The sequence below is a fragment of the Trematomus bernacchii genome, unplaced genomic scaffold (genome assembly GCF_902827165.1).
Source record: "Trematomus bernacchii unplaced genomic scaffold, fTreBer1.1, whole genome shotgun sequence".
Classification (NCBI taxonomy): domain Eukaryota; kingdom Metazoa; phylum Chordata; class Actinopteri; order Perciformes; family Nototheniidae; genus Trematomus; species Trematomus bernacchii.
The window spans coordinates 8,095,165-8,122,613 of NW_022987698.1; the positions used below are offsets into that span (position 1 = coordinate 8,095,165).

The window sequence follows — 27,449 nt, forward strand, 5'->3', positions numbered from 1 at the left end:
CTCCTGTTATATTCGTTTTTTGTAACAGCAATAATATTCGTGGGTCAATTTGACCCAGTACATGTTTAATTATCCAAAAATGGTCAGAAGCCCCAAAATCCAGATTTTTTTTTGTACATAGTTTGTACCTTTTATTACTATCAATGAAATCAATATTTAGTGCAATTGTGTTATTCACCTCTCACAGATCATGGTTCCATTAGAATAAGTCACTCGTTTTTCACAAAACATATACATTCAAACACATTTTTCTATTTTATTTTTTACATTGGAAAAACCTTGATATAAAATACATTAGTTTTGCATAACATAACATTTTTTAAATTACTTTTAAAGAACACGCTTGTAGCGGGTTATGGCGTCTTCTGGGGTCAGGACTGAAACAGAAAAAAAGACAAATATTTAACTATTTAACAACAGTCATATGTCACGTGATTTGAAGCAAGCGTCGAAGCTATGACCAGCGCCGTATAGATAGAATTCTAGTGGCTCTGGTGGTGACATGGTTATGTTATGATACAAACAAACGGTGGCATCGATCTGCAATGTTTCCGTTTGAAGCTGTGTGGAAGGCAGTTACCATGACCGCAGGGCTACCTAGCTAACGCTAAAGAGTTCAATTTACAGTAAGTAGAGCCTCATTATAATATATATAAATACAAAAATAATAATATATTAAGTTAAATACCTAAGTTATTTTTGGTGTTATATTAAGTTAAATACTAAATCGGTTTGCTTTATGTATACTCTGTCAGAACAATTGTTTTTCAGCTATTATACATTGTTAAGCTAATTTAGCTTTATTAAGCCAACGGCCTTTATATATACAGTCTATGCCAACGGCTAACGGTACTTATCGTTTATGATACTCAAAATATTCCTTTTTCTAATTATGTTATTACCTTCTCTGGAATCAGTGGTGTCAAGCAACAAAGTAGATTTAATCAAGTACTGTAGGCCTACTTAAAGGTACTTGTACTTTACTTGAGTATTTTTTAATTTGTTTGCTACTTAATACTTCTACTCCACTACATTTCAGGTAAATCGTGTAATTTTACTCCACTACATTCATTTAATACCTTTAGTTACTTTTACAGATTTTGGATTAATGATGTGAAATATAATCAAGTGTTAAATCAGACTTTAGTTCCACCTGGAGTAAATTCACAAGCTACCCTGCAGTATACAAAGTCATTCAAACTAGCTGCACAAAACCAGCTTTGATAACACTTTAATGATCAATCATTATAAAACATATCATATTATTCTGAAATGGACAATCTGCACAATGACTACTTTGGTAGCCTACTTTAACTATATTTTGATACTTATACTTTTCTTCTTTCGTATGAGTAACATTTTGATTGCAGGACTTTGACTTGTAACAGAGTATTCCGACACTGCCTTCCCTTCTGTCTGCCTAGAATTGCCTCAATAGCTTTGAATTGTTACCGTTCTGCAGCTACTGTAATACAGAGGCAGCACAGCCTCAGAGGCTCAGCAATCTCAGGTTTGTCTCACTACAGCTAAGTATCTACTGGAAACAATAACTATAATAATAATAATCTAATGCTTCTTTCAGACATGGATCAAATGGGGCAGAAGATAGATAATCCTCAACAAATACAGAATAACTCAGCTCCCTGTAAACAAAGACAAGACAGTCCTGACCAGAAGACATTCCTAAATGAACAAGGTGGTTGAGAATAAGATCAGAGCATGTTAAATGTTGCAGAGGCATTACTTATGACTGGAAATGATTGCTGACTTCATATTGCAATTGTCTTTCCTCTATCCTCAGAGACTGATAGCGATGACGAACAGTACAATGAACTAAGGAGAAAAGAATATGAGGTAAATGACAGACGCAGCAAGACTTTTGACAAATACCCGAAGGCTAGACCCCATCACCCCTGTTTTAGTCTCTCTTCACTGGCGACCTGTCTGTTTTAGAATTTGTTTTATGATTTCACTGATTACTTTTAAAGCTCTTAACGGGTTGGCTCCTGATTACCTCCCTGACTTGTTGTGCCCATATGAGCCTGTCCGCAGTCTCAGATCCTCTGGTAGGGCTCTGCTGGCTGTTACCAACACCAGGCTAAAAACAAAGAGTGATCGAGCGTTCTCCGTCAGAGCTCCGCAGCTCTGGAACTCCCTGCCCGAGATCTGAGGCTGGCAGAATCAGTGACATCTTTTAAATCACTTTTTTCCATTTTAGTATTGCTGCTATTGTTAAAACGCTGTATACTTTACAGGGTGGTGGGGATTGTATTATTATACCTGCTACACCTGCTGTTCTACTTCTCGCAGCAATGCTCTGTGTGAGAAGATTGGGGGAGGGGGGGGTAGATCAGAGGACGTCTCTGATTGCTGCCGGGGTTTAACTAATGTTTCCATAGAGTGGAGCGAAGCTGTACTGTGCTGGTGTTCCTGCTTACATCACATGCATTGTAGGAGCCATGAATGTCAGAGAGTGGGGGTTTCTGTTGTAAATGTCATAAGGTCTTTGTTTATAATGTTGTTACTTATTACTTTTGGATCAAATATTGGTTGGATGAATTGGCTAACATGGGTATGGGCAGCACTAAGAGTAAATATAATCACCTGTTCACCTGTGTGAGGCGTGTGTGGAAGAGAGGGTGAGAGGCTCGCTATATTTTCTGTTGACAAAATGTAGCGACTTCAAAGTCGCTGAGGTCGGGCCTGGTTGCCTTTGTAAGGCGCGCTATCAAAAATATATGCTGAGATCCAAAAATGTGTTCAACATAATCTCAATTGAATGAAAATGATCAATTTAACATAACGTGTTAATTCTTCCCTGATGACCCCCTCCCTCTCATTAATGAGCTGCAACTCTCTTTTGCCCCTCATCCTTCCATCCACAGGAGTCTCTAAAGACCGGCAGGTCAAAGGCTAAGAAGTTGACGAAAGCCTGTCTTAAAAAGAGGGTACAAGTGAAACTGGTTGAATATGACTTTATAGAAGTGAACTACATCTCTGAACAGTGCCAGAAGAAGTTTGAGGAGACATCCGAGAATGCCAGAATATTGTGAGCAGCAGTGGATTCTCTGTCATTGTAACTTAAGACTGGATACAATATATTGATCTAATGTTGTAATCTTGTCTCCGTTATCAGTTCTGAAAGACACGGCAAGGTTAAACAGGAGAAGTGTTCTACAAATGAGGAGTTAACTGATCAAATAAGGACTAATAAAAGGTAGGCTTATGCTAACATTGTTCATTTAACATAAATACAGTATGTGTACATCTGCCCCACGCTAACTGTATGTGAACATATGCCCAGTGGAGGAAGAAGTATTCAGATGCTTTACTTCAGTAAAAGTACCAATACATTTTTGTCAAAATACTTCTTTACGAGTAAAAGTCTTGCATTCAAAGTCTTACTTAAGTAAATGTATTCTCAGCTAAATGTACTTACATTTTAAAAGTAATTATAGTGCAGAAGAATTGCCTTAATGTGTGTATATAATGATATTTATACATGTCTAGATAATATTGTTGCATCAAGGAGTATTTTACTGTTGTAGACAAACATAGACATGTAGATTTAGTTTTTGTTTATTATTTAAATAATTTGACTCTTTTGTGACTTAAAGAGTAAGTCCACTAGATACCTTTTTAGAGATGCATTTTGTTAAAAGCAGCTAAAGCTTTTCAATAAATGTAGTGGAGTAAAAGTACAATATTTCCCTTTGAATTGTAGTGGGGTAGAAGTACAAAGTAGCAACAAATTGAAATACTCAAGTAAAGTACAAGTGTCGCAAAATGATTCTTTAGTACAGTACTTGAGTAAAGTGACTTTCCACCTCTGCCCATGGTGTATATGCAAACAGATATGAACCATTAGGTGCTTGGAAAAGGTTTTATAAATAAACGAGCTGTTTCAGACATACTCATCTGCAATGAACATGGATCCAAACGTACTCTTTCTTCTTCACAGGGAGCCTCCCATGTTTGATGAGATCCGGCCTGAATATAACAGATACCTGAACATCCTGTTGAAGCGGCCGCCTTCAGAGTGGCAGGAGGCTCTGAGAACTACAGACCTCAGAGAGCCAGCAAGGGTGCAGGGTAAAGTGTTACAACTAAGTGAATCAACATCAGTTACAATATGAATGTATTATTTAAGGTATACATTTTTTTAAATCCCCTGACTTTGGTTTGAAATCATCCCTGATCACAGACTCGGAGGGAGGTCTGGACTCCAGTGCAGGTGGAGTCCTCCCCCCCCCCCACACTGACACGCTGTAAGGACACATCAACGCTCACATCCACCACAATCACCGCCGCAAGTGTTGGTCTAACTCATATACTGTGGTTCAGTGTTTCATTCTCAAAGATTTCAAAGGCTTTATTGTTATATACACAGAAGCTACAGTGTAGATATGGCAAGGACAATCTTAAGTGCCAAGGAAATAAGTATTTGATCCCTTGCAGATTTTGTAAGTTTGCCAACCTACAAAGAAATTAACAGTCTATGATTTTAATGGTAGGTTTATTTGACTAATGAGAGAAAGAAATTGACATTATATAAAAGATAACGTTTGATCCCCTTGCAGAACATGTGTCAGTACTTGGTGGAGAAACCCTTGTTGGACACACACAGAGGTCAGCCGCTTCTTGTAGTTGGTCTGCAGGTTTGTGCACATCTCAGGAAGGATGTTGGTCCACTCCTCTCTGAGGATCCTCTCCAAATCCTGCAGGTTTTGAGGCTGATGCTTGGCCTCTGGAAGCTTCAGCTCCCTCCACAGATTTTGTGTGCTTCTTCTTTAGCCACTCCTGTGTTGCCTTGGCCGTATGTTCAGGGTCATTGTCCTGCTGGAAGACCCCTCCATGACCCATTTTCAGAGTCCTGGCTGAGGGAAGGAGGCTATCGGCCAAGATTCTACGGTGCATGTCCCCGTACATCCTCTCCTCGATGCAGGGAAGTCCTCCTGTCCCCTTAGCAGAGAAACACCCCCAAAGCATAATGTTTCCACCTCCATGCCTGACGGGGGGGGATGGTGTTCTGGGGTTATAGTCAGCATCTCCTCCTCCAAACACGGCATGTCGAGTTGATGCCAAAGATCTCGATGTTGGTCTCATCTGACCACAACACCTTCTCCCAAGCCTTCTCTGAATCATTCAGATGTTCATTGTCAATCTTCAGACGGGCCTCTCATGTTCTTCTTGAGCAGGGGGGGGGGGGGGGGGGGGGGCTTCAGGCGCTGCAGGATTTGATCCATTATGGTGTAGTGTGTTCCCAATAGTTTTCTTGGTGACTGTGATCCCAGCTGCCTTGAGATCATTAACAAGTTCCTCCTGTGTAGTTCTGGGCTGATCCCTCACCTTTCTCATGATCATCAATACCCCACGGGGCCAGATCTTGTGTGGAGCCCCCAGACCGAGGGCGACTGATGCTCATTTTGTGTTTCTTCCATTTCTGAATAATGGCACCAACAGTTGTCTCATTCTCACCACGCTGCTTTCTGATGGTCTTGTAGCCAGTCCCAGCCTTGTGCAGGTCTACAATCCTGTCCCTGAGGTCCTTAGACAGCTCTTTAGTCTTGCCCCTGGTGGAGAGGTTGGAATCTGATTGATTGATTCTGTGGACAGGTGTCTTTTATTCAGGTAACTAGTTGATGTTAGGAGTACTTTCCTAAAGGAAGAGGACTTATGTAACCGGTCTGTGGGAGCCAGAATTCTTGTTGGTTGCAAGGGGAACAAATACTTATTTCACACAATTAAATGCAAATACATTTGTATCTTTTATATAATGTAAATTTCTCGATTTCTTTTGTATATTCTTACAAATATTTTGTATATTAATTTCTCTGTAAGTGGGCAAACTTACAAAGTCTGCAAGGGATCAAATACTTATTTCCTATATAAAACCAAGTAAATGCACGAGACATGTAAATAGAATAAGATAGACAAGTAAAGACATTCAAATTAAATATTGTACAGTGAAATCAAATCAAATGTATTGTTTATTGTAGTGATATATAATAAAATAAATAAATGGTCAGATGCAAACAGATGAATGCTTTAGGTTATGAAGGCACTTCACAGGGCTCGGGTGCATCTCAATCTGTCTCCAGCACAAACCCTGTCTTTGGCATTGCAGGGTCACGGATGGTAACGTGGATGGCGACAGCTCCCAATCTGAGGTCAGTTTTCCTGCTGCTCTACCTCATTGTGTCTTCAGTGTTTATTTGCAAATGTTCACAGTGTACCCCCCCCCCCTGCAGGAACATGTCGTCTCCTCTGAACCCCACCAGATACTGGACCTGGTGACAGAGTTTACAGATCAGGTCTTGTCACTGACTCGCATCTCAAACTGGGTGGATGAGCCACTGAAGGAGCTCGTGCAGGACATAGAGACCACCTCTAGGAAAATGTAAGCATGATTTATCCTGAGGTTAGTTTGACTCTAGAAAGGAATAGCCCTAAATAATATGCAGAGGCTAAAGCATTAGATAGATGGATATATGGATATATGGATGTATGGACGGGGGGAGGAGGGCGGGCAGACCCAGGTGGATGGACGGATGGACGGGTGGGTGGATGAATACTTTATTCATCCCAAATTGTTATCATGCATTCGACAAGTTACAAATGTAAAAAAGATAGAATAAGATACAAATCAAATTAAAAGTGACACTAGCAGCAAGTATATACAAATTCACAATAGAAAGGACATATATCACTAGAGTATTTAAATAATACACAATATAACGAAAATATAGAATACATTGAATACTTTAAAGTCTACAATATACAATCTCCCTAAGCTACAGAAATATATAGAAATGTACTACAGACACTTATTGGCATAGTATTATATATTAATTACAACTGTGCAAAGCAGCTGTTGTGCAAATTGTTGTGGGTTATAGAAAAAGAGACAGGTGCACTCCCAAGTACCTGTAGTCCTTCCCCATAACAACATCCTCTCCCAGAATGCACAGGGGCTGTTGAAACATCCTCTTCCTTCTGAAGTCAATGAGCTTTAACAAAAGACAACAAACTAAAGGTATTATTAAGACAAAAAAGAGGCATGGACAATACAAAAACATGTAAAGTAAAAAACGGGACTAAGGGAACATAAAAAACCCACAAACCAACCAATACAATTGAAAAAGATCAAATACGGACTTCCGGGGACGCCATGTTCTGAGACACATGTCGGGTGTTCCCAGGACTGAGATGACAGTCAATGCTCAGATAATAAGGTTCAATATCTTAGTGTAACTTTTCATAAGATCAAGAAATTATAATTCCTATTCCGTTGTGAGGGATGTGAAGCAGCCAATCACACTGAGTAACAGTTATGATTTTGTTTATCAGTAAATAAGTGTTTGGGCGAGGGTAATAATCGCCTCTCCTCTATTACTAAGGCTGGAGCCACACGAGGACGATAACGCAAACGGACCAAAATCGATATCAAAAAAGTCTTCCGTCCACACGCAACAGGCACCAGAAACGTGTCCGTTCACACGAGACCGCTCCAAAGCGCTGGAGACGCTGTAGTACATATGCTGGGCCTGTAAGTGTCGCTGTACTCCTGCCGCAAAAGCAGCGAAGAAGACTTCCCGCGCATGGTTGCCATGGTTGCCCTTCTGTTTATTCTCCGCTGTGGACGCTCTGGCACTTTTTCTCCCGCCCCGAGGCAAGCGTTTGCTCCTGCTGCTGTAAATCTCTCCGGTAGTCCACCAGCAGATGACAAACACCCACCTCTCCGCCTCTTCCAAGGGACGAGGGGACCGTGCGGCAGTTAGAGTTTCAGTTCGATTTTTTTTTCGCCGGTCAGCATGTCCGTTAAAGTTGAAATCTTCCGGACAAAATTAGAAAAGTGCCGGTCAAAGGTCTTCTTTGTTATTTATTGAGCTTTAAAACAAATTGATAACGACTCTATATAATAATATAAGAATAAAAAACGGAGCCTCTCTTTTCCTCCCCCTCTTCTGACAGCCCAGCAGCTGATCTCTGAGCAGGAGAGGTGGGGAGAGGCGGGGCTATTGCTTCAACATTATCAGGAAATTATCGTATAGGCGTAAACACGGAGCCGTTTGCCCCCCCAGAGCGTTTAGTTCGTCGAATATTCGAATATACATTTGCTTTCAAATTCCCATCCCTATCTTATATCCATGACATGTTTGTGAATTCTGCACATGTGTGTGATGCAATTATAAAGGGGGTTACACACAGAGTCTTTTTGAGAAGGAACAAACTCAAAGGGCGCTACAACTCAAGATGGAGATGTATTGAGAGGAGTGGTCGCCTGTTATAAGGTATATAGCAAAGTGAACATATTTTAGACATTACATTGGACATTTTGGAATAGTAAAATAAGACATACAGAGAGGTTAATAATCCTTAACCTCTTTGTATGTCTAATACTTTTGTATTGAGAAATATTATTTTATATTGTACTTTTTTATTTTTAAACAGTATTATTCGCATCTTTATGTTTGAAAAATCTCACTGGTCACCGGCTTGAGCTTCAATCTCAGGATCCATGTATTTGTGATCCTCTCAAGAATGGAAGTAGTCATCACATACAGAGCATCAACTAGTTCCTGAACAGTGTCCTTCACATGCTGATATCCAAGAGAGGGAGTTACACAGTCACAAGATGGAGGAATATAAAGCAGTCTTCAATGTTTACTTCAGATTAGCTCCACGTCAGAAATGATCATGCTTGTCATATGTCTATCTCCATAGAGGCTGAATCATCATGTTAATCACATAGCTATCATATGCCTCAAACAGTCCTGATGCTCTTCTAGGTAATCATACATCCTGTCATGTACACAGCTACAGTTGGGATACCTTTGTTATCATGTGGACTCTCATATTGGAAGAGGACATTCAGTATTTTCCCAACACTTTACCATGTTGTGTGAGACTGGCTGTCAAGGAACTTGTTTTAATAAATGTTCAAAAGAAAAACATGAAGTGCTAGATACTAAGCTGTGACCAGCATGTGATAATAAACTGATGAATGTCTCTCTCCCCTGTGTGTGTGCAGGGAAGAGGATGATAAGAAACTTACGCTGCAGCTGGGCGAGATGAAGGACAGGATCGTCAGCGACCAGGAGAGAGCCGCCACGCTCAAAAAGAAGGTTCAGCTCCACGACTCGTTAAAAACAGAGGACCACGTAAGGAAGCCCAGTGTACTGTACTGTACGTTAGATACAGCAGAGTAGAACTCTGAAGGATGCACTTTCATTTGATTTAACCTGCAATTTAAAAAGCAAGAAATCATCTAAAGTGGTATCTTATCTCACCGCAGCACACATTCCAGCAGACTCTGGGACAGTTTCACCCCACAGGCCATTAGACTGCTACCACTTCATACAATCAATCTGTTTGCATCTGAAATATTGATCTATTATTACAATAAACAGTATTTTATTTCACTGTACAGAATGTAATATTACATTCTATCTTTAGCTCATCTTATTTGATTTGACTTATAGTTAACTTCTCCTGCATTACTTGCACATTAGTCTTGCAACATTCTCTTGCACTATTTTATTTATTCTCTGTTCCTTCCTGCACTACTTTTTATTGTTCTTGTTTTGTTTTGTTTTATGTTGCATTGTTCGAGGAGCCTGTGACTTTAAGGTCGCCTATTATTCAAAATCCACGTGTTCATGTCTTTTATACATACACATGTGTCCCCTCTGTGTTAAGAGACTCAGAACGTTTCAGGAACAAAGATTCGCTCTCTTTCTGTCCTGATCCATCCATATCAAAAAGTAAAAATATGAAAAAAGGCTTTGCAGAGAGGTGTGGCCTGCAGCATCTCATTGAGATGTTTTATATGTGTTTCTGTCTGTTCCCTACCTACAGGATACGATGTCGGATGCTCTGGGTGTGAAGATAACTGAAGTGCATCGCTGCTGCGTGGACTCCCGTATGACCTACCTCAGCACCTTGGAGAAGCTGGCCAGTGTTGAATACCGTATATCTTTACTGTTCCAGTTCTTGGAGAGCATCCCTAAAGAGAACCTGAAGACACTGAGGCTGATCAAGGACAACGATAGGAGGGGCAGGTCTGTGTTTATGAGCCTGGAGTTAAAGGTGGATCCCAGTGGTGTTTAGATCAATATATTGTGGATCACAGTATTTATGCTTTGAATGAGAGAGTGTATGAGGGGTCATATATTTCACCCAACATGTACATAATCCTTTGTTTCCTTTTCTGAGTGTTTTACTATTTGCACTAGACGTATTCACATATGTTGTAAATGGAAATGATATGACTTTAAACCTTTTAAAATGGTGTGTTTTTATTCACTGCAGTTGATATGATTAGTGTAGTTGCCAGCAATGTGAACCTGGACATTTCTGACATTGTCAGGATCAAAAATAGCAGTTTTAACCAGAAGGTGGCAATATTTGTACTCTCTGTGACAGGCTGGTTATGATCCCTACTGCAGACAATTTATCTTCAAAATATGCAATCTGTCCTATCCAAATGATCCAGAGTCCCCTAAATCTTCTAAACCCACCCAAAATTAATCAAATCAGCCCACAGAGAGTACAAAGATTGGCATTTTCTGGTTAAAACTGCCATTTTTGATCCTGAAAATGATCCAGAAATGGACTCCTCAATAACCCCCAAAACCACTCAGAAATTGTCCAAATCTGCCCATTTTTTAACTAGTGTCTGTACTAAAGTTAGCATCCGGCAGTTTGTATGTGCTGGGGACCCGTACTATACATTTCTTACAGAAAACGTTGTGGTACTCAATATTTATGGGTTCACAATAGGACTCTATGATGTGGCAACTAGACTAATAACAGAAAGTGCAGAGAAAAATGGGAAGACTTTGCAAATGAGCTTTTTTTAGTGTCATATGTTGCAGGCCAATCACTAAAGTAAATGGTTTATTAACAACGTGGAGAGAGGTGCGGTTGTGTGATGAGCTCTGTTAGGTTAAACCTTCTTCTCTTGTACTGCATGTTCCAGGCTGCGTGAGGAGCAGCTGAGACTGGAGAAGGAGAAGCACTTAGAAATGCTGAAGAAGTGCAAGCTAAGATCTATGGATGGAAGCAAGAAAAAAGTGAGTCTTCTCTCCAACAGGAATAATGCCATATTGGAAACATTATACCACACATTTTAATTGAATGCAATTAATCAGGATCCTCCTCCACTATAAGATGTATTTCTATAGTACTTCTCATACACCAGGCGCAGCTCAAAGTGCTTTAAACACAAGGCACACATCACAATTTAAAGCAGAGAAAGAGAATTTCACATCAGGCCAGACGTTAGAGCCCTTTAGCACATATGCCGCATAGCAACATGATATAATAGTTCAACACTTTAAGGGACACACGAGGTAAAAGGTATATTAATACAAAATAAATAATAATTTCATCAATATGATCCCTCGGTAAAATAAAGGAAGACAAAACCAATAAATACGATAAAATATAAAAACCTATAAAATAAATTAATTAATAAAACAATAAAAATAATATAATACATGTATAAAACTTGGCATCAGGTACGATTTGGGAAAAATCAGCTTGAGTACATTACAGCAACAAAAAGTTAATGTTACTTTAAAAAATACATTTTGAACAGTTTGAACTTTATCCTTTTTTCTCCAGCCTAGAAGAAAGCTCATGCCCAGGTGCTTCCCTGTTGAGCAGAAGATCAGAGTCAGTGAGGAGGACAACCTACCTGCCGAGGAAGAACTCCATGCCTTCCTCTTCACCACTGAGGACGACGAGTAGAAAATAAATCAACACATGCCATGAAAAGCCAAACATGTAGAAATATGTGTGTCCAAAAGGAATGGTAGCCTACTGAAATATTGCCACACAAAATGTGCTTAGTTGCTGCTTAGTTACTGAGGAACTACTAGATAGTTAATGGTTAGTTAATGAGTAGTTCCTCAGGGACTGCGATTGAGGAACTGATGGTTAGTTACTGGTAAACAGACTGGGGGGTACTGTATTAACGAATCATTCGTTAATGGTTACTTAATGAGGAGTTCCTGGGAGACTTTGATTGAAGCAATGGTCCGCTGCAGCAGGGCACTTTTAAACCTGCCATCTTCGGCTGGCTTGGGTCCCACACTGGATCAACTGGTGGAGGTGGATCCGACTCACGTTTTACTGCTTAAGTCATCATTATTTACCTTACCATTACTTAGGCCGTTTGGGTACGGTAAACTCAAGGAACGCAAACAAAAACAGTAGTTACCCATTACCTAATGATTACCTTTGTGTTCATCATTAATCCTTAAAACAGAAATGTGCTTACTTTAGCCTAAAAGCCTTAAAGGCTGATTTGAATTGTCGTTGTGCATTTATATTTTACAGTCAACCTAAACTTTGACCGATGATACCCAACTATATTTCTTTATCTTTTTATTTAACTTATTTTATATTTATTTATGATGTTTAATTTACCAACACAGAACTTGTCTTTAGTAGTTTTTCTCCCTTTATGACGAGGTTTTTTGTAAGTGCATGTTAAGGTCAAAATCCTCTTCGTTTTGGGAGGGATGGAGAAAACTGACCTCAAGGTGCATTCAATGCTGCTCGTAAACATATTTGATAATAAGGACCATTCTTAAAAGTATCTCAATATAATGACTTTTTGATATTGAAATAATAACATAGTCCAAAACAATGAGAACATATGTCAATAAATTAATGCTTAGCATCTCAAAAGAATGACCTCGTTTCTCAATATAATGACTTAATTATGTCCAAATGGTTGTTCAAAATGACAAACAAGCGTTCTCAAAATGATGACTTATTAGAATTTCATTTCTTTTTTAGATAAGTCATTATTCGAGATACTTCATGCTATGTTAGTTTGTCATTTGATGACTTACAGGATGTATTTCATCTTATTAATGGTCTCTCATAATGGGCTTCTTAATGGAGATTTCTCTCCGACGGTTCACGCAGCACGTAAAGGCATCACCCTGCTCTCTGGGCTGCACGGCGTCACTGCGATGTGTCATCTCGACGGATAAATTACCGCTACTCCTCTATGCTGTTCCGAAGCCTAGACAATGTCTGCAAACGACCGTTAGTCGGGTTATTATTGTTAATTACACCTGTTCTTCACAATATCCCTCTCTTGGTGTTGAATTAGGAGGATGTTTGCAGCGGGCAACATGTCGCTCATGGCGGCGGGTTTGGCGCTGCTCACCGTGGTCCTCTGCTCTTCTCACGGTAAGATTACGGATCACCGTGCAGGCCGCTCGGCTAGCTAACAACGTCTGCTCCGCGCGCCGTTATTAATGCAGCAGCCGAATGCTGCGGTCCGGCTGTTTACTTCCAAACCTCGAGGTTTATGTGAGGCCTGGATAACTGTTCCACTGTCCGTCCACATTATGTTGGCACCCATTAGTTCAGTCCCCTGTGAACTACTGCTGTTCATGCGTTTGTTTATCCAAAGTATGTGCGAGCTTTCTGGGAGTTTTTATACCTAAATGGCAAATAATATTGATTGTTCGCTCTCTAATATTGATAACATTACGGCTAGTGTAGTAACGTAGTAAGTATCCCTGTAAAACAAATCATAAATAACCCAATGCTTAAGAAATTAGTGTCACATTTATGAAAATATGTATCTCTGGCAGTTCTAGCTACTTTATTGCATTAGTTTTGTGTCTTTTGCAATACAGAACATTTTCTTAAATTGCTTTGTTTGTTTTTATTATTTCATGCATTCTTTTTTTTCATTGATATTATTGGTTGCCAGTGGTGTAAAGTAACTAACTAACTAACTTCTGAGGGACCTGTACTTTACTTGAGTATTTCAATGTTTTGCTACTTTGTACTTCAACCCCACTACCATTCAGAGGTCAATTGTTTACTTTTGCTCCACTAAATACATTTAATACCTTGAGTTACTTTGCAGATTTAGAAATAAGATTTGACATATAATCAACACTTAAAAGACCTTGAGCAAAATGTACAAGCTACCCTGCAGTATACAAAATAATACAAATTAGCTGCTCATGTACAAACTTTGATAACAACTTTAATGCATCAATAATTATGATCAAAATATACAATATATACTATTCTAAAAATGGGCCAATCTGCATAATGATTATTTTTACTGTTGGTACTTTAAGTATAATTTGATCCTGATACTTTTGTACTTTTACACAAGTAACATTTTGAATGCAGGACTTTTACTTGTAACAGAGTATTCCTACACTCTGGTACTTCCACTGTTACTTAAGTTCAAGATCTGAGTACTTCTTCCACCTCTGGACAAACTCTTGATACAAAAAAACAGTTAAATAAATATAGATTTATTCACAAAATAAATTATATTATTAGGAGGCATATCTTTTGAGTATTGCTTATCGATATTTAAGCTTTCCTTAAAATATGCAATATGCAGTTACAATAATATCATATTAAATTGTAATTGTGCATTAATTAATTAATTAATTCATGTTAAGCAAAGATTAATATTAAGTGTAAACAACCAGACAATAATAGTTCTACACAATAAAATATGTTGTAATATCAGTGCTTAAGCTTAAATGACAGAATAAGTCATCTCCATGCCAGCCCTCCAAAGGTCTCTGTCCAAAAGTCTAAACCGTTTCAGGTGCCAGTATAAATAGATAGAGGCTCAACAAAGTATTGCAGACGACCTCTAGCAAAGTTTCCATCAGTTTTATACACACAGAGAAATCAACAAAGGAACAGCAGCTCTCTGTGAATACTGTTTAGTAACTAAATAAAGTTTAGTTTACAGTATTCAGTCAGTTTGTATAGTCAAGGACGCTTTATGTATACCATTGCTCACACAGACGTAAGAAAAGTTGTGTAAAATGAACAATTAGGTGCGACTTTTAGCAACCTTCCACTAATGTGGCTGTGAGCGGGCTGTCATTTGAAGTGCCTGAAATGCTATGTTGTGAAAAACATAATCATACCAGTTCCTTTCAACTCAATGTATGACTTGCTATGTGTTTATTCTTATGAAACACAATATGCCAAATGTATCTCAGTCAGTCAGCAAGCCTTTGTGCCACAGGAATATAACTCCACAGATCATAGTTTTGATTCAGGGCAGTGTTGTTATAGACCAAATGATCAAAGAAAATATTCCTTGGTTGCAGTAGAACAATAAAAAAATGATTATCTTTTATTATTCAACTTATAACTTTTCAACTCCTGCCACAGTGAACTAATGAATGATGTATTATGACTGTATTTAGCCTGGAACCATTCGACTGTAAAGAAAGAAAAGAGCTCGTACACCGTCAATATAAATATTTATTTTCTCCTCAAGGCAGAACAAAGCAGTATCTGTACAGTAAGTGAAAGAATATCCTCACTTTGCAAATGTGCGATAAAACAACAGCATGTTGGTAAAACTGAGAGAAAGTGAGAGATCAAAAAGAGGACAATACATTCTCCAGAGGACAAGCTGAAGTCTGAGCTACCTTGTGTCTTTTTGATCATCGTGATCTTCCCTGTAATGTCCTCCCGCCTGACACTTGTGACATCTGTTTTGCAGTCAGTGCGAATGAGGACTGTCTGTGGTACGTGGATAAGAACGGCACCTGGCACAACGGCTTCGACTGCCCTCTCATCACGTTCTGCTGCGGGAACTGCCACCGACGCTACTGCTGCCTGGACGCCTTCAAGATGATCACAGAGAGGGAGCAGAAACGCTGCATGCTCTTCCAGTTCAGGTGGGCAGCGGGCAGGGTTTTAAATTAACGACTTGTTTTTTTATTTTCTCCACACCAAGAGTCACTGGGTGTTTCTCAATGTCGAGGAGGCTTGCTTGGTAGCACATGTCTTCTGAGTCACTTGCTTCAGAAGCGAGGCAAGAATCCTTCCTAGCCTCGGAAAACAAAGAATTGTGGAACAGGTGTGCAGGTGTGCGTCATATGCGAGGCCCCGCCTTAAATGGAGCGCGATTTCCGCCAAAGATTTGGAAATTGGTCCGTGCGCAAAGCATTGTGGGGATTTTAAGACCGCGGAGTCTACACATGTGCAACCTCTACATTTCTCGCTACGAAGTACGCCGGCCTCGGTAGAATTCCAAGTATGCTGGACATTGGAACAGTCCTTCGGCAACACCCACTGTCTGTGTTCACAATTCAAGGCCATCACTGCAGGATCCGATATCTTCTCTTTTCTCAAGGCAGAGAGATGTTTGGACATCCTGCTAGAGGACATTTGCTGCCACAGTCTGCACGATCAGATATGTGCTCCAACATCTATAAACATAAATCTATACAAAGTACACACTGTACTGACAATAAAGTCTGACCAAGATAAAGTAGGGATAGGCATCGAGAGCAGGTTCCAATTGTCGGATGATCACTATTGTTTGTTTTTCAATTCCTGTGATTGATGCAGGCATGTTTTGGCATAAGGTCTCATTAGTCATGACGTCTAAATGCTGTAAATTTGCAACAACAAGGAGCTTCCATTAAATACCAAAACAAATGTCTGCCACCATTGCAAGCATGTAGCAACATTAGATCAATTTCTAATCCAAGCATGGAACATTGAAGTATCAAAGGTGCAAACGTTACTAAAGGATATATGGAAAAAACTGTATGTTATGAGCATCTATATGCAGTATGGAGACAAAAAACAATATATCCCCATAATAGATATTCAAATTAAGACACAGGTATTCCAAAACAGAGTGTTAAGTCATTTATAATTTGCGAAAACTAGTTTTAAAAAAATGGGTTGACTGTCCAGTGTGTGCAGATAGCAGTGTTAATAATGTTGTAAATGTTAACTGTAAAGAGTTGCATATCAGTACTGGATAATCATCATGGGATTTGAGTCGGAAGGAGAATTGACGGCATTATTTAAACAAATATAGAAAATATTTTCCAGCATCACCCTGCATTGTGCAGATCTGCCATCATTAAAGTCACTTTTGCTCATGTCCCACTGACTGCATTTGACTTTAATTGCCCTGCGCTTGTCCCCACAGTGTAATATGTTCTCATTAGTTGTTCTATCACACCGAACCTCCCGTGGGGGGATCGTTATAGTTCTGGACTAAGCTATCTCGTACCTGAGAGAATGCAACATGGCACTTTCCACCACAGCATCCATCACTATCTGGCAGCGAGCAGACAACCTGCAGCTTATTAAATCTGGAGGGAGATCAGAGCAGCGGGCGGAGGAGGCTGGGCTGAAAATGGAGGGCTTTGTAGCTTCACTGAGACCATGCCGAGATGGAGAGATGCGTGGTGTACGGCATTAACTCGGGTGTGATTTCAGGGTCAGCCGGTGGTTAACGTGGTGTCTGAATCAAAGGCTTCACATCTCCACTTTAATCCTCCACACGAGGCTTGGTGATGAAAGTTAAGCTGCTTTAAGTCCTCCTTTGTCTCTCCTCAGCCCCACTACTTTAGCCGGCATCGCCTCCTCCATCCTCCTGTTTGTGGCCATCATCGCCACCATGGTATGCTGCTTCATGTGCTCCTGCTGCTACCTCTACCAGAGGAGGCAGCTGAGGGGCAGGACGCCCTACGATGGTGAGACCCCTCCTCTTAATGATGTCCTTCTTTTATATATACCATTAGTTTCCCTTTATGACAGTCTGTCCTTTTTTGACCCACAGCCCAGCACATCCCCATGGCCAGCTATCCAGTGGAGCCGATGTATGATGCTTACGGGAAACCCCTGGGACCCTCTCAGTATCTACATGCAGGGTATCCAATGGCGCCCCACTACCCCGGCATGCCCCCACACTACCCTATGATGCCGCCTGGACACTATCCCCCACACATGATGGATCCTACATACGGCCAGGGTAAGAGTGACTTCACATATGGAGCTGCAACGATAAGTCAATTGAAAGGAAAAATAACCTATTACCATTTTAAATATCGATAAATCATCAAAAATATTCATGTGAAAGTGCTGCCTCTTAAATCTGAAGATTTCTTGCTTTTCTCTGTTTTAAATCATATTAAACTGAATAACTACATTATGGGTTGTGGATTGACAAAACAAGACATTCGGAAAGACAAAAGACTTCTGAAACTTTAATCTATATTGAATCAGCATATGTATCGATAATGAAAAAGAAAAATGTGTTAGAAATTATTTTTATTTACAATTACATTCTTTGCATATAAATAAATGCTAACAAAAACTGTGCATTTATACTGTACAAAATCCAAATGGTGTCACCTACTTTTGGGAAATTGGATCTATTCATGAAAAATGATCATAGAATATGACACCACTCCTGCTCAAGCCAATATACACGGGGAGAAAGACAATGAGTGCTTCTTCTAACAGCCACAGTAAACATGCCAAGGTTAAAAAGCTACATTTTGATGCAAGACATCTCACGACTTAAGAGGCAGATTGAAATGTGCACATTTGATGCTACCAATTAATGACTTCATTGTTTTTAACGTAGTCATAGCAGTACATGAAGATCTGACTTTCTCTATGTTTGTTTTTCAGCCCCTCCACCTTACTCTCCACCTCAGTATCCTGGTCATTGATGGGCTCAACTACCCACACACACACACACACACACACTCACACACAACACACACAAGAGTGGGAAACAACAGCAATTGAGAAAAAAGGACTGTTTGAAAATAAAAAGGCAGCAACAATCTCGCACTCAAACACACTCGCATACACACGCACAAACACACACTCAAATTAACACTACAGCTCGACCAGCAGCTGGCACTTTAAGTTAGTGTTTTTCTATGTATATTTACAATGTTGTCCTACTTTTCTGGAGTGTTTACGCAAGTCAAAATCTGGTCAGCATCCTGGCGACCAATTGTTCCTGTCAGTTTTGTGGAGGCCGTCACACTCTCCCTCAAAGTGACTCTGTGCTGCCACTCTGTGCTCTGGAACGCTCACCTCAATGACAGGATTTCGTCTGAAGACAGGTATCATTACCTTACAGGAGAGGGGTCAGAAGGAATTTCCTAAAAACTATAACGCACTTCCTCTTTAGTTTTTAGAGGAAAGAGTGATTTAGTTTGTCACTTTTGATACATTTGAATCAATGAAAAACTGCCTGAAGCTACATTCCAGGTCAAACACTCCACAAATATGATTACATGATGTATTTATTTCTGCGTTTGATGTTTTTTTCCCCCCTGTAATGTGATAGGGGCAGAAAGGAAAACCAAACTACATGTTTGAGAAAAGGGTGACATGTATGGCTCAAAAAGGCAGAGTGATCCTGTCTTAGATGTGCAGAAGGACTTTAAGGTACTCCTTATTCCATGAATGAAGCCTTTAGTCGTCTTTTGTTTGAACTTTTCTTCTTCTTTGTATCTGACTTGACTAATTTACGTCATGGTGGTATATTAGCTGCACCATATAGAGTAACATCTCGACATCAGCATGCTACCCCAGTCAAAGTGATCTGTCCTCTCATGCTTCTCTTCTGGTTTTAAATGGATTAGAAGTCTTTAGATTAATCCCATAATGCCAGGTAGGATGTTTTCCAGTGATTTCATGTTAAATGTTCATTTTTTTGTAACATATCGGGTCAAGGGAGTTGCAGGTCTATGCTGCTCAGTTAAAACAAATGTTCCCACTACATTAAATAAGCATAACGAGCAAAAAACGGATTAACATTTAAAATCTTATTTTGTAAATATTTTCTTCAGCTGAATATGTTATGATATTCTAATATATTAAATATTATAGTTATTTTAATAATAATGGTAAATCCTAACATAAAATACGACATCTTCACATTTTTCCATTTGGTATTTATTATAATAATTGAGTGTACTTTTTTACTGTGAATGGGTTCTCACCTTGTGGACTAGCTACAAAGCCAAACATCTGTTCTGCTAAAAAAGTCTATTTTATTGATCACCTCTCTTTAAAATTATAGTTTGACATTTTGGGAATACGTCTGGGATATCTTAGAATCCTTAGAAAGCAGTAATTTTAACAATGAAGTGATAGAATGGATTTAAACTGCAGTTATCTCTATATATATATTATTCTTGTAAAAAAAAGATTTCAGATATCAACAATCTCATTCTTCCTAAATATAAAACTATGTCACATTTGCCAGTCATAATTGGGCAACTTTTATGATTTATAGAATGAACATTTATAAACATGATTTCAGATATGAACAATTGGAATTGTTCCTCATCATAATTGTAATATCAAATCCATAATGTAATTAAGAAAATCAAGAAATCGCTTGGTAATTATTTTATTTCAAACTTATTATCTGGGCAAAGCTAACTGCTAAGCTAACTTTTAGAGCTACAGTTACCACACAGACGTGAATGGTGGTATCAGTCTTCTGATCTGGGGGTCAACAAAAAGAAAGCAGATAGGTGTGTCTCCCAAAATGTCAAACTTCTTTTTAATTCACACTTACAGACGTGGGCTCATGTGAGGTCAGGGCCTGTAACCTGTAATGATTCTGTAATTGGGTTTAGCATCGTGCTCAGCCCTGTTCCCTTTGTAAGATGTGTGAGCTGTGAAACATGGAGCATGTGTTGTACAGTAAGCTGTCCGACTAATAGCCTAGGTGGTGATCTTTATTCGGGTGTAATGTATCTATCTCATGTCGAAATGAGACATTAGATAATAATATGCTGATGGATTAGAGAAGCCTGGCACTTCTTTGGGACTCTGCTGTAACTTGTCCCCAAACAAGAACTATAACTGCTAGTTTACAGAATAAATTGTTTCCTTAAATGGCGACGTCCATTTGTACAGATTTGTTGAGCCATTGTAAAGCACAAAGAGAACTGGAATTTTTCTTAGTGAGATGCTTTCATAGTAGTTTGACATAACATTTGCTCAATGTTGTGCTTCTAAACCAACTCCATGAGTGTGTTTGCTGAAACTGAAATCAGGTGGCAAAATAACTTTGTCTAGATATATTACTTTTTGTCTTGTCATATGGATGGTATGGCACTGTAACATAAAGTAAGTGAAACGTTTTTATTTCTATTAACATAAAATGTTACTTTGGAATGTAAAAATACAACTGTGTGCCGTGTCTTATTTTTGTCAAGAAATCTAATTTTAAACATTTTGAGAAGGAGGTTATTATGTGTTTACATACATTTGACCACCAGAGGTCTGTATTAACCAACAATATTCACATGTTGGCTGAATAAATTATTTCATTGTCATCAGAGGGAATATCTTATCCAACAGAAATCTGTGCCACTAAACACACTGATTGTTAATTATTTGTTCAATTACATATTTGTGCTCAAGCTAAAAAAGATTATAGTGTATATTATGCCTTTAAACTGTGACATACATTTTACAATTTCACAGCCCACCTACACACACAGCTGATATACATTTAGCATTGTATTACTTACATTAGATTCACATTTTATTTGTACTTTTATGACTACACAGTACATGTATAGCCATTCATAATATAGTAAGCATGGAACAAACAATATATAAATACAATCATTACATTTATTTATATTATGCTTAAACCATTGAATTTATATCTATGACATTATTATTTATTTTGGTCCCTTTACCAGAAATTATTCTCAAATCATTTTAAACATTATTGGATCATTTTAGGATGCAATTAGAACAACATGATTTACTGCTTCTTTATTTTACTGTCTTCGTTTGAACCTCTAGCCGTTAGCACAAGAGTCAGCCAATCTGCATTTCACTGCATTTATTTATTGACCACGTTAATCTAACACGTCATTCATATGTTCCCTCTTTAATCATTGGCCTGTTAGTGTTTTATTGAGCTCCTGTAAAAACAAAACTTTATTTTTTAACTTGAACTTTTTCTCCCAAAAAAGGTTGCCGTTGATTCAAGAAACTAGGAAAACAGTTCCTAACAGAAACACTGATGTGTTAACTATGGCAGAGAAATCTGTTGTGATATTCTGAACAGTTAAAATTAGCCATACTAAACAGAAATATTAGGGACTGGTTTCAATATAAACATAAATTGTGTAATAGGAAGTCTGTGCTCTGGCGCCTCTGTAAACTTCAGCCCTCCCCATTACCTTTAAAGGAGTGTGTACCCTGATCTAAATATGGACATGCACTTTTACTGGATTTCAAAGAATGTCCCAGCCTCACAGTCCGCTTTGTTGATGCGAGGCTCTCACAGTTCATCACTGGCACCCCTCTCTGTAAGGCTGAGAGTCCAGTCTCTTTGCAGCAGGATTGATGCCTCCGCTGGCTTTTTGGTGAGCACGGTGCGACGGCACAGCAGGACACCAGCTCTGTCTAATGGGAATACTCGCCTCCTTACCTTAGGGGAGAACTTACCACACAGTATGGACAGGGATGGGATTTGGTTTTAGTTTCTTCCAGGTCTGGATAACTATTGAAAGAAGAAAAGAGAAGCCACAAAAATATTAGTGTTTCCAGACCTATTCTGTCTTCTAAATAATCAGATTCAGCTCCTCCAGAGAAACCACATTTCCCTGCTCTTCTTCACCGGTGTAGTAGCTTTTACCCCAGTTTAAGGAAACCATGTCCAGGAGAAGGATGAAAGCCCTGACCCGTATAGGCCGGCAGGTCAGCGAGGACCCAGATTTAGACAACCTGCTGTCCACCCTCTCCCCGGAGGAGGTGGAGGAGCTGCAGCAGGACATGATGAAAGTGCCGGACCTCAAGCCGGAGGATGATAAGGTCCTCGCCCCAGGGGAGAGCCAAGCTGCGGCGCCGTCTACGAGCAACAACGACCGGGACTGTAAACTGGACAGCAGGGGAGAGAGTGACCGTAAAGGGAGGCTCAGCGAGAGGGAGCCGTCATTGGAGGTTTGTGAATCTTTGTCTGATGAAGTGTCACCTTATATTAGATTAGACTAAACCCACTACCATCTTAAGATGTTTGTATTTGAGTGTTCTTAGATGAGTTCAAACTCAAATGGCAATCTATGCACTCATGTCTAATAGAGTACAGTATTTGCCTATGGGGATCAATAAAGGTCAATCTTATGTAACATCCACTGTCCCCGAGGTAGTCTAATGATAGCTTTCATGTGCCATTTTTCATTTAGCTTGAAGTAAAGCGCCAACTGGACCTCATGAACACTGACTCCATCAGCTCATAAATAGTGTTGGCTTCTGTGCCAGGGATAAGACAGTTTTCCCTCTGAGGCTTAATCACATTTCACATTCTTAATCAATGTCTCACAACAGTATCAAAAACACAGGAAGACATTTATGTTATTCTGAAAAGAGCCCTCCTTGTCTGAGAGCCAGGTTTCTTGCAGTGTGTGTTTAGACGAGAGGCACTTCAGTGGATGGAGCAGAGGCCCTGCGGAGCTGCTTAATCCCAGCCTGATGGAATTCCTTGGTTGATTGCTCCTACGCTCACTGCCTTTTAAGGTTACATCTGCCAGGGCCACGGCGTCACACAGCAAAACAGATTGAGACTCACAAATCAAACACTTTGCAAGCTACTCCCCACAAATGTATCCCTGCGCTGTAAAAAAAAGAAAAGATGTCTCCTTTTGCTGAATGTAAACACACATGGCATGTTGTGTCAGGGAGGGTGTGTGTGTTTACAGTGAGCAGATGGACGAGGAGCTGTTTGACAGAAAAGGAGCACAATATTTAGGTATTGGTGTTGTATCATACTAGACATGCCATACATTGTATACTATGTCTGAAAGAAAATGGTATTAGATTACATTTAGGTGGTTTACTTTGTGACATAACTCCATATCCTACCTCATAATCCTCAAATTCATTCTCCTGCAGGGAGACACAAAGAAGGAAAGCCGGAAGCAGGAATATCTGAGGAAGATGGGCCTGAGCCAGGAGGGGAACGACGACGTGACAGTAGGGCTACAAAGACAAGCTAGTGTCTCAGGTGAAAAAGATATTAAGGTGGAGGACAGAAACAGCAAAGGTCCTGGAAACTCGAACGAGGAGCGGAGTCGTCTTTCGAGCCGGTACAGGAAGCAGGAAAGCAGAGAGAGTGATGTGAAAGAGGACAGTGAGAAACAGGAAGACAACAAGATAAGAGACCGAAGAGACAACAGAGAGAGCACAGGTAGCAAAACAAAGGATATGATCTCTAAGCTACAGGAAAAAAAGGATGACAGCAAAGACAGGAAAGAAGACTGCAGGAGAAAAGATGAAAGCAAAACCAAAGACATTATCTCGAAGCTACGAGAAAAACAAGAGAAGGAAGTCGGCAAGGAGAAGGACAGGCGATCTGAAGGTTTCAGGACATCGGGACTTGTCTCTAAAATGTTGGAGAAGCAGAGCAAGGCCCAAGAAAGCCCGGCTCCGGAGAGTAAACCCGAAGAGAAGAAGCCTAAAGCTGAGGAGAAGAAAGCTGAAGATACAAAGAAGCCTGAGGTGAAACTTGAGCGACAGGCTTCAGAGAAAGGTGAGGTGCAGGTGAAACAAGACAAGGCCGAGAACAGAACCGACAGAGAAGAGCTGGTTAACCATAGTGACCACGTCAAAGAGAAGGAGAAGGAAGTAGAGGAGAAAAAGGATGACGAGGAGAAAAAAGAAAAAGTCAAGAAAGCTGAGGAAAGTGAGAAACTTGGCAACTGTGTGGCCAAAAACAGTCCAATCAGCAAGGCCAAGGAAGAGGAGGAGGAGGAAGAAGACTCAAGCATGTTTGATGAGCTGATGGAGCAGGTTCGGAGCAACGACCCCTCCCTCACTGAGCTCAACGTCAACAACTCAGAGGTCATAAAGACGAAAACGCTCATTGAGTTTGCAGAGGCTTTGCACAAGAACACCAATATTAAGAAGTTCGCTTTGGCTAACTGCCGTGCGGACGACCACGTGGCTTATGCCATCTCGGGCACGCTGCGCAACAACAAGACCATCACCAGCATCAACGTGGACTCCAACCATCTCACCGGCAAGGGCATCCTGTCTCTGATCCAGGCGCTGCCACACAACGCCACCCTGACTGAGCTCCGCTTTCAAAACCAGCGTCACATCTGTGGCGGGAAGACCGAGATGGAGATGACCAAGATCCTGAAGGAGAACTTCACGCTGCTCAAACTGGGCTACCACTTCGAGTTAGCCGGACCCAGGATGACTACGACAAACATCCTGAGTCGCAACATGGACCGACAGAGGCAGAAGCGCCTGCAGGAGCAGAAGCTGGCCCAGGCCAATGGAGAGAAGAAGGGGGCGCTTGAGGTCCCCAAAACAGGGGGTGGAGGATCTCTGAGAAACTCGCCAAGAGCGTCCCCTAAACCTTCTCCCATACCCTCGCCTATGCCATCACCAAAGTTGACTCCTAAAAGAGGAGCTGGAGGTGGGGCTCCACCACCACCCCCGCCTCCACCTGGGGGTGGACCACCGCCTCCTCCCCCTCCCATGCTGAATGTAGACGCCCTGAGGAACTCTCTGACCCCCGTGTCCCAGAGGAAGCTGGATGGAAAAAGCCCGGGCGGTAGTGAGAACACGAGGGACCAACTGCTCGCCTCAATCAGAGGGAACACTAAGAAACAACTCAAGAAGGTACGTAGGGCTGCGCGGAAATATTGACGCACTTTGATATCACAATATTATGTTTTTGATACTATTTCAACACTCAACATACTAATTGCATGAAAGGGAGCATCTGTTTACTCAAATATGTGCAAAAACTATCAATAAGCACATACACAGGTCAACTGATGCATTTGTGCTAATTAGGGGATTCCCCTTTGATCTTTAGTGCTGTTGCATTCAATGGCTTCCTGTTCTTACTTTGAAGAAGGTCTCTGCCCAAAAGCTCTCTTATTAAAAGATGTTTGCATAGATCTTTAGTGTGCAGATGCTCTTTTAAAATGTAAGTTTGATAGTCTATCAATTAATTTCCTCCATTACTGATGTTTCTCTATTTCAATCAATAGTTAACACTATATGCAGTGTGTTAGTATACAGTATATGTTTCATGTTACCTAATTTGTTAACCTAAACAATCCTGCAAGCATTTGCTTACTGACATAGGAAAATGTGAATTCCTTTGCTAAAATTGCATAACATGTAGCACTATGATGTTGGATGGTACTGTGACGGGGACTGTGATAAATGCAAACGCAGATCCCAGAAAAGCTAATTGATACAGTTTTCCTTCAAATTATATTTTAAGAATAACAATATGCTGCTACAAATAGAAGCGTCACACCTGTATAATGATAATAATACTGATTTTTGCCAATGCACAGCCCTGTGTATAAGGTTAGCTCTGCCATAATACATTCTCACATCACATACTTACATTTTATTCTTCCCACAGGTGGAAGTGCCAAAGTGGTTGCAATGATATTTCCTTTGGAATGTGCCATGAAAGGGAAGAAAGAGGGAGAAGTGGTTTTCAACATGAACTCTACACCCTCCAGATGCAGTTGAAGAATTGCACTTTGGGACGGAGAAAAGTGAAACATGAGATGCCCATACTGTAGGTCTGATGACGAGCCCTCACTATGAGTTCTCCCCTCAACACTGGACCAAAAGTACTCTGTGGAGAATGAGTGATGCAGGGCTCTCTGACAGCCGACTGCCACGTTCTGTGGTTGTTTGTTTTCAGTACATATTGCCGCTTTGCTGGTTATTTGCACTAGATAATATGAAGCCCATCATATAACATGTTGGCTTCTGTATGCATCTGAATGTGAGCGTGATGAGAGTGCGATTAGTTTATTAATAAGAGATACAAATAATTCTTTATAAAATTCTAATATACAAAAAAAGGTTTATCGTTGATATAGTGGACATTGATTTGACCATTTATTTATTTGTTGAGAGAGAATCTTCCTTATACTTGTACGTCGTAAATCTGTTCAAACTGGGAATTCTGATATTAATGATCAGGAAATAACAAACATGGCGGCCTGACTTAAGAAAAATCTGGGTAATAAAAAAGAGAAAGGTCAAGTGGTCTTTGATTGTGTGTCTCATTCCCATATCTCAAAACATCTCAGGCAGGGTTTAATGGATTGGAAAGAAGCCCATTGGAATCCAGGTGCATGACGAAAGAGTTTTAACATAGAAATAATTACCAGACGCATTTTAACAGAAAGGGCAAATGGCTGCCCTTCAGTATCTGATGTTATATTTTGTACAGTCTTTCTAATACCTTCCATAACTTGTAATGAAATGCATCCACATGTCTTAAACTTAAGCGTATTGTAAAACGATTACTGGCATACCTTTCAATACCATACTTTTAAGTGAATGTCATTTCTAAAGGGGTTTAATGTGATAAACAAAAATCAGAGTGCCTTTCATGTGTGCGCCGTGTAACAATTCTGTTATATCTGATTACACATGTCTTTCTTACCGAGCCTGTATGTCTTCAATAAAATATTTTGGTATGTTTGCATTGATAAATCACAAGTGTAATGGCTGATATTATTAAGGAGAATATGACATGTGAAATGAAATATAACTGACTTTTGCATTATTTTATAGTATTATAAATAATGAGCTATCATCAATCTTAGTTGGTTTATGGT

The 27,449-nt window shown here is 39.9% G+C and overlaps 3 protein-coding genes across 3 annotated transcripts; all 3 read left to right on the forward strand.

The window, feature by feature from the left end:
* The first annotated feature begins 2,787 nt into the window (after window positions 1-2,787).
* On the forward strand, window positions 2,788-11,801 carry LOC117489492 (coiled-coil domain-containing protein 38-like). Its single transcript, XM_034138800.1, has 10 exons — window positions 2,788-3,049; window positions 3,137-3,217; window positions 3,962-4,092; window positions 4,205-4,268; window positions 6,128-6,170; window positions 6,252-6,400; window positions 9,035-9,164; window positions 9,862-10,064; window positions 10,985-11,078; window positions 11,632-11,801. The coding sequence occupies exons 3-10, from the start codon at window positions 3,972-3,974 to the stop codon at window positions 11,755-11,757; spliced, it is 930 nt and encodes a 309-aa protein (XP_033994691.1). The 5' UTR covers window positions 2,788-3,049; window positions 3,137-3,217; window positions 3,962-3,971; the 3' UTR covers window positions 11,758-11,801.
* A 1,186-nt stretch (window positions 11,802-12,987) lies between these two features.
* On the forward strand, window positions 12,988-20,715 carry shisa4 (shisa family member 4). The gene is made up of 5 exons (XM_034138802.1): window positions 12,988-13,215; window positions 15,533-15,710; window positions 17,395-17,531; window positions 17,618-17,809; window positions 18,475-20,715. The coding sequence occupies exons 1-5, from the start codon at window positions 13,140-13,142 to the stop codon at window positions 18,513-18,515; spliced, it is 624 nt and encodes a 207-aa protein (XP_033994693.1). The 5' UTR covers window positions 12,988-13,139; the 3' UTR covers window positions 18,516-20,715.
* Window positions 20,716-22,104: 1,389 nt separating this feature from the next.
* lmod1b (leiomodin 1b (smooth muscle)) lies at window positions 22,105-27,404 on the forward strand. The gene is made up of 3 exons (XM_034138803.1): window positions 22,105-22,782; window positions 23,731-25,467; window positions 26,231-27,404. Exons 1-3 carry the CDS (start codon window positions 22,495-22,497, stop codon window positions 26,255-26,257), a joined length of 2,052 nt encoding a protein of 683 aa, XP_033994694.1. The 5' UTR covers window positions 22,105-22,494; the 3' UTR covers window positions 26,258-27,404.
* Window positions 27,405-27,449: the final 45 nt, after the last annotated feature.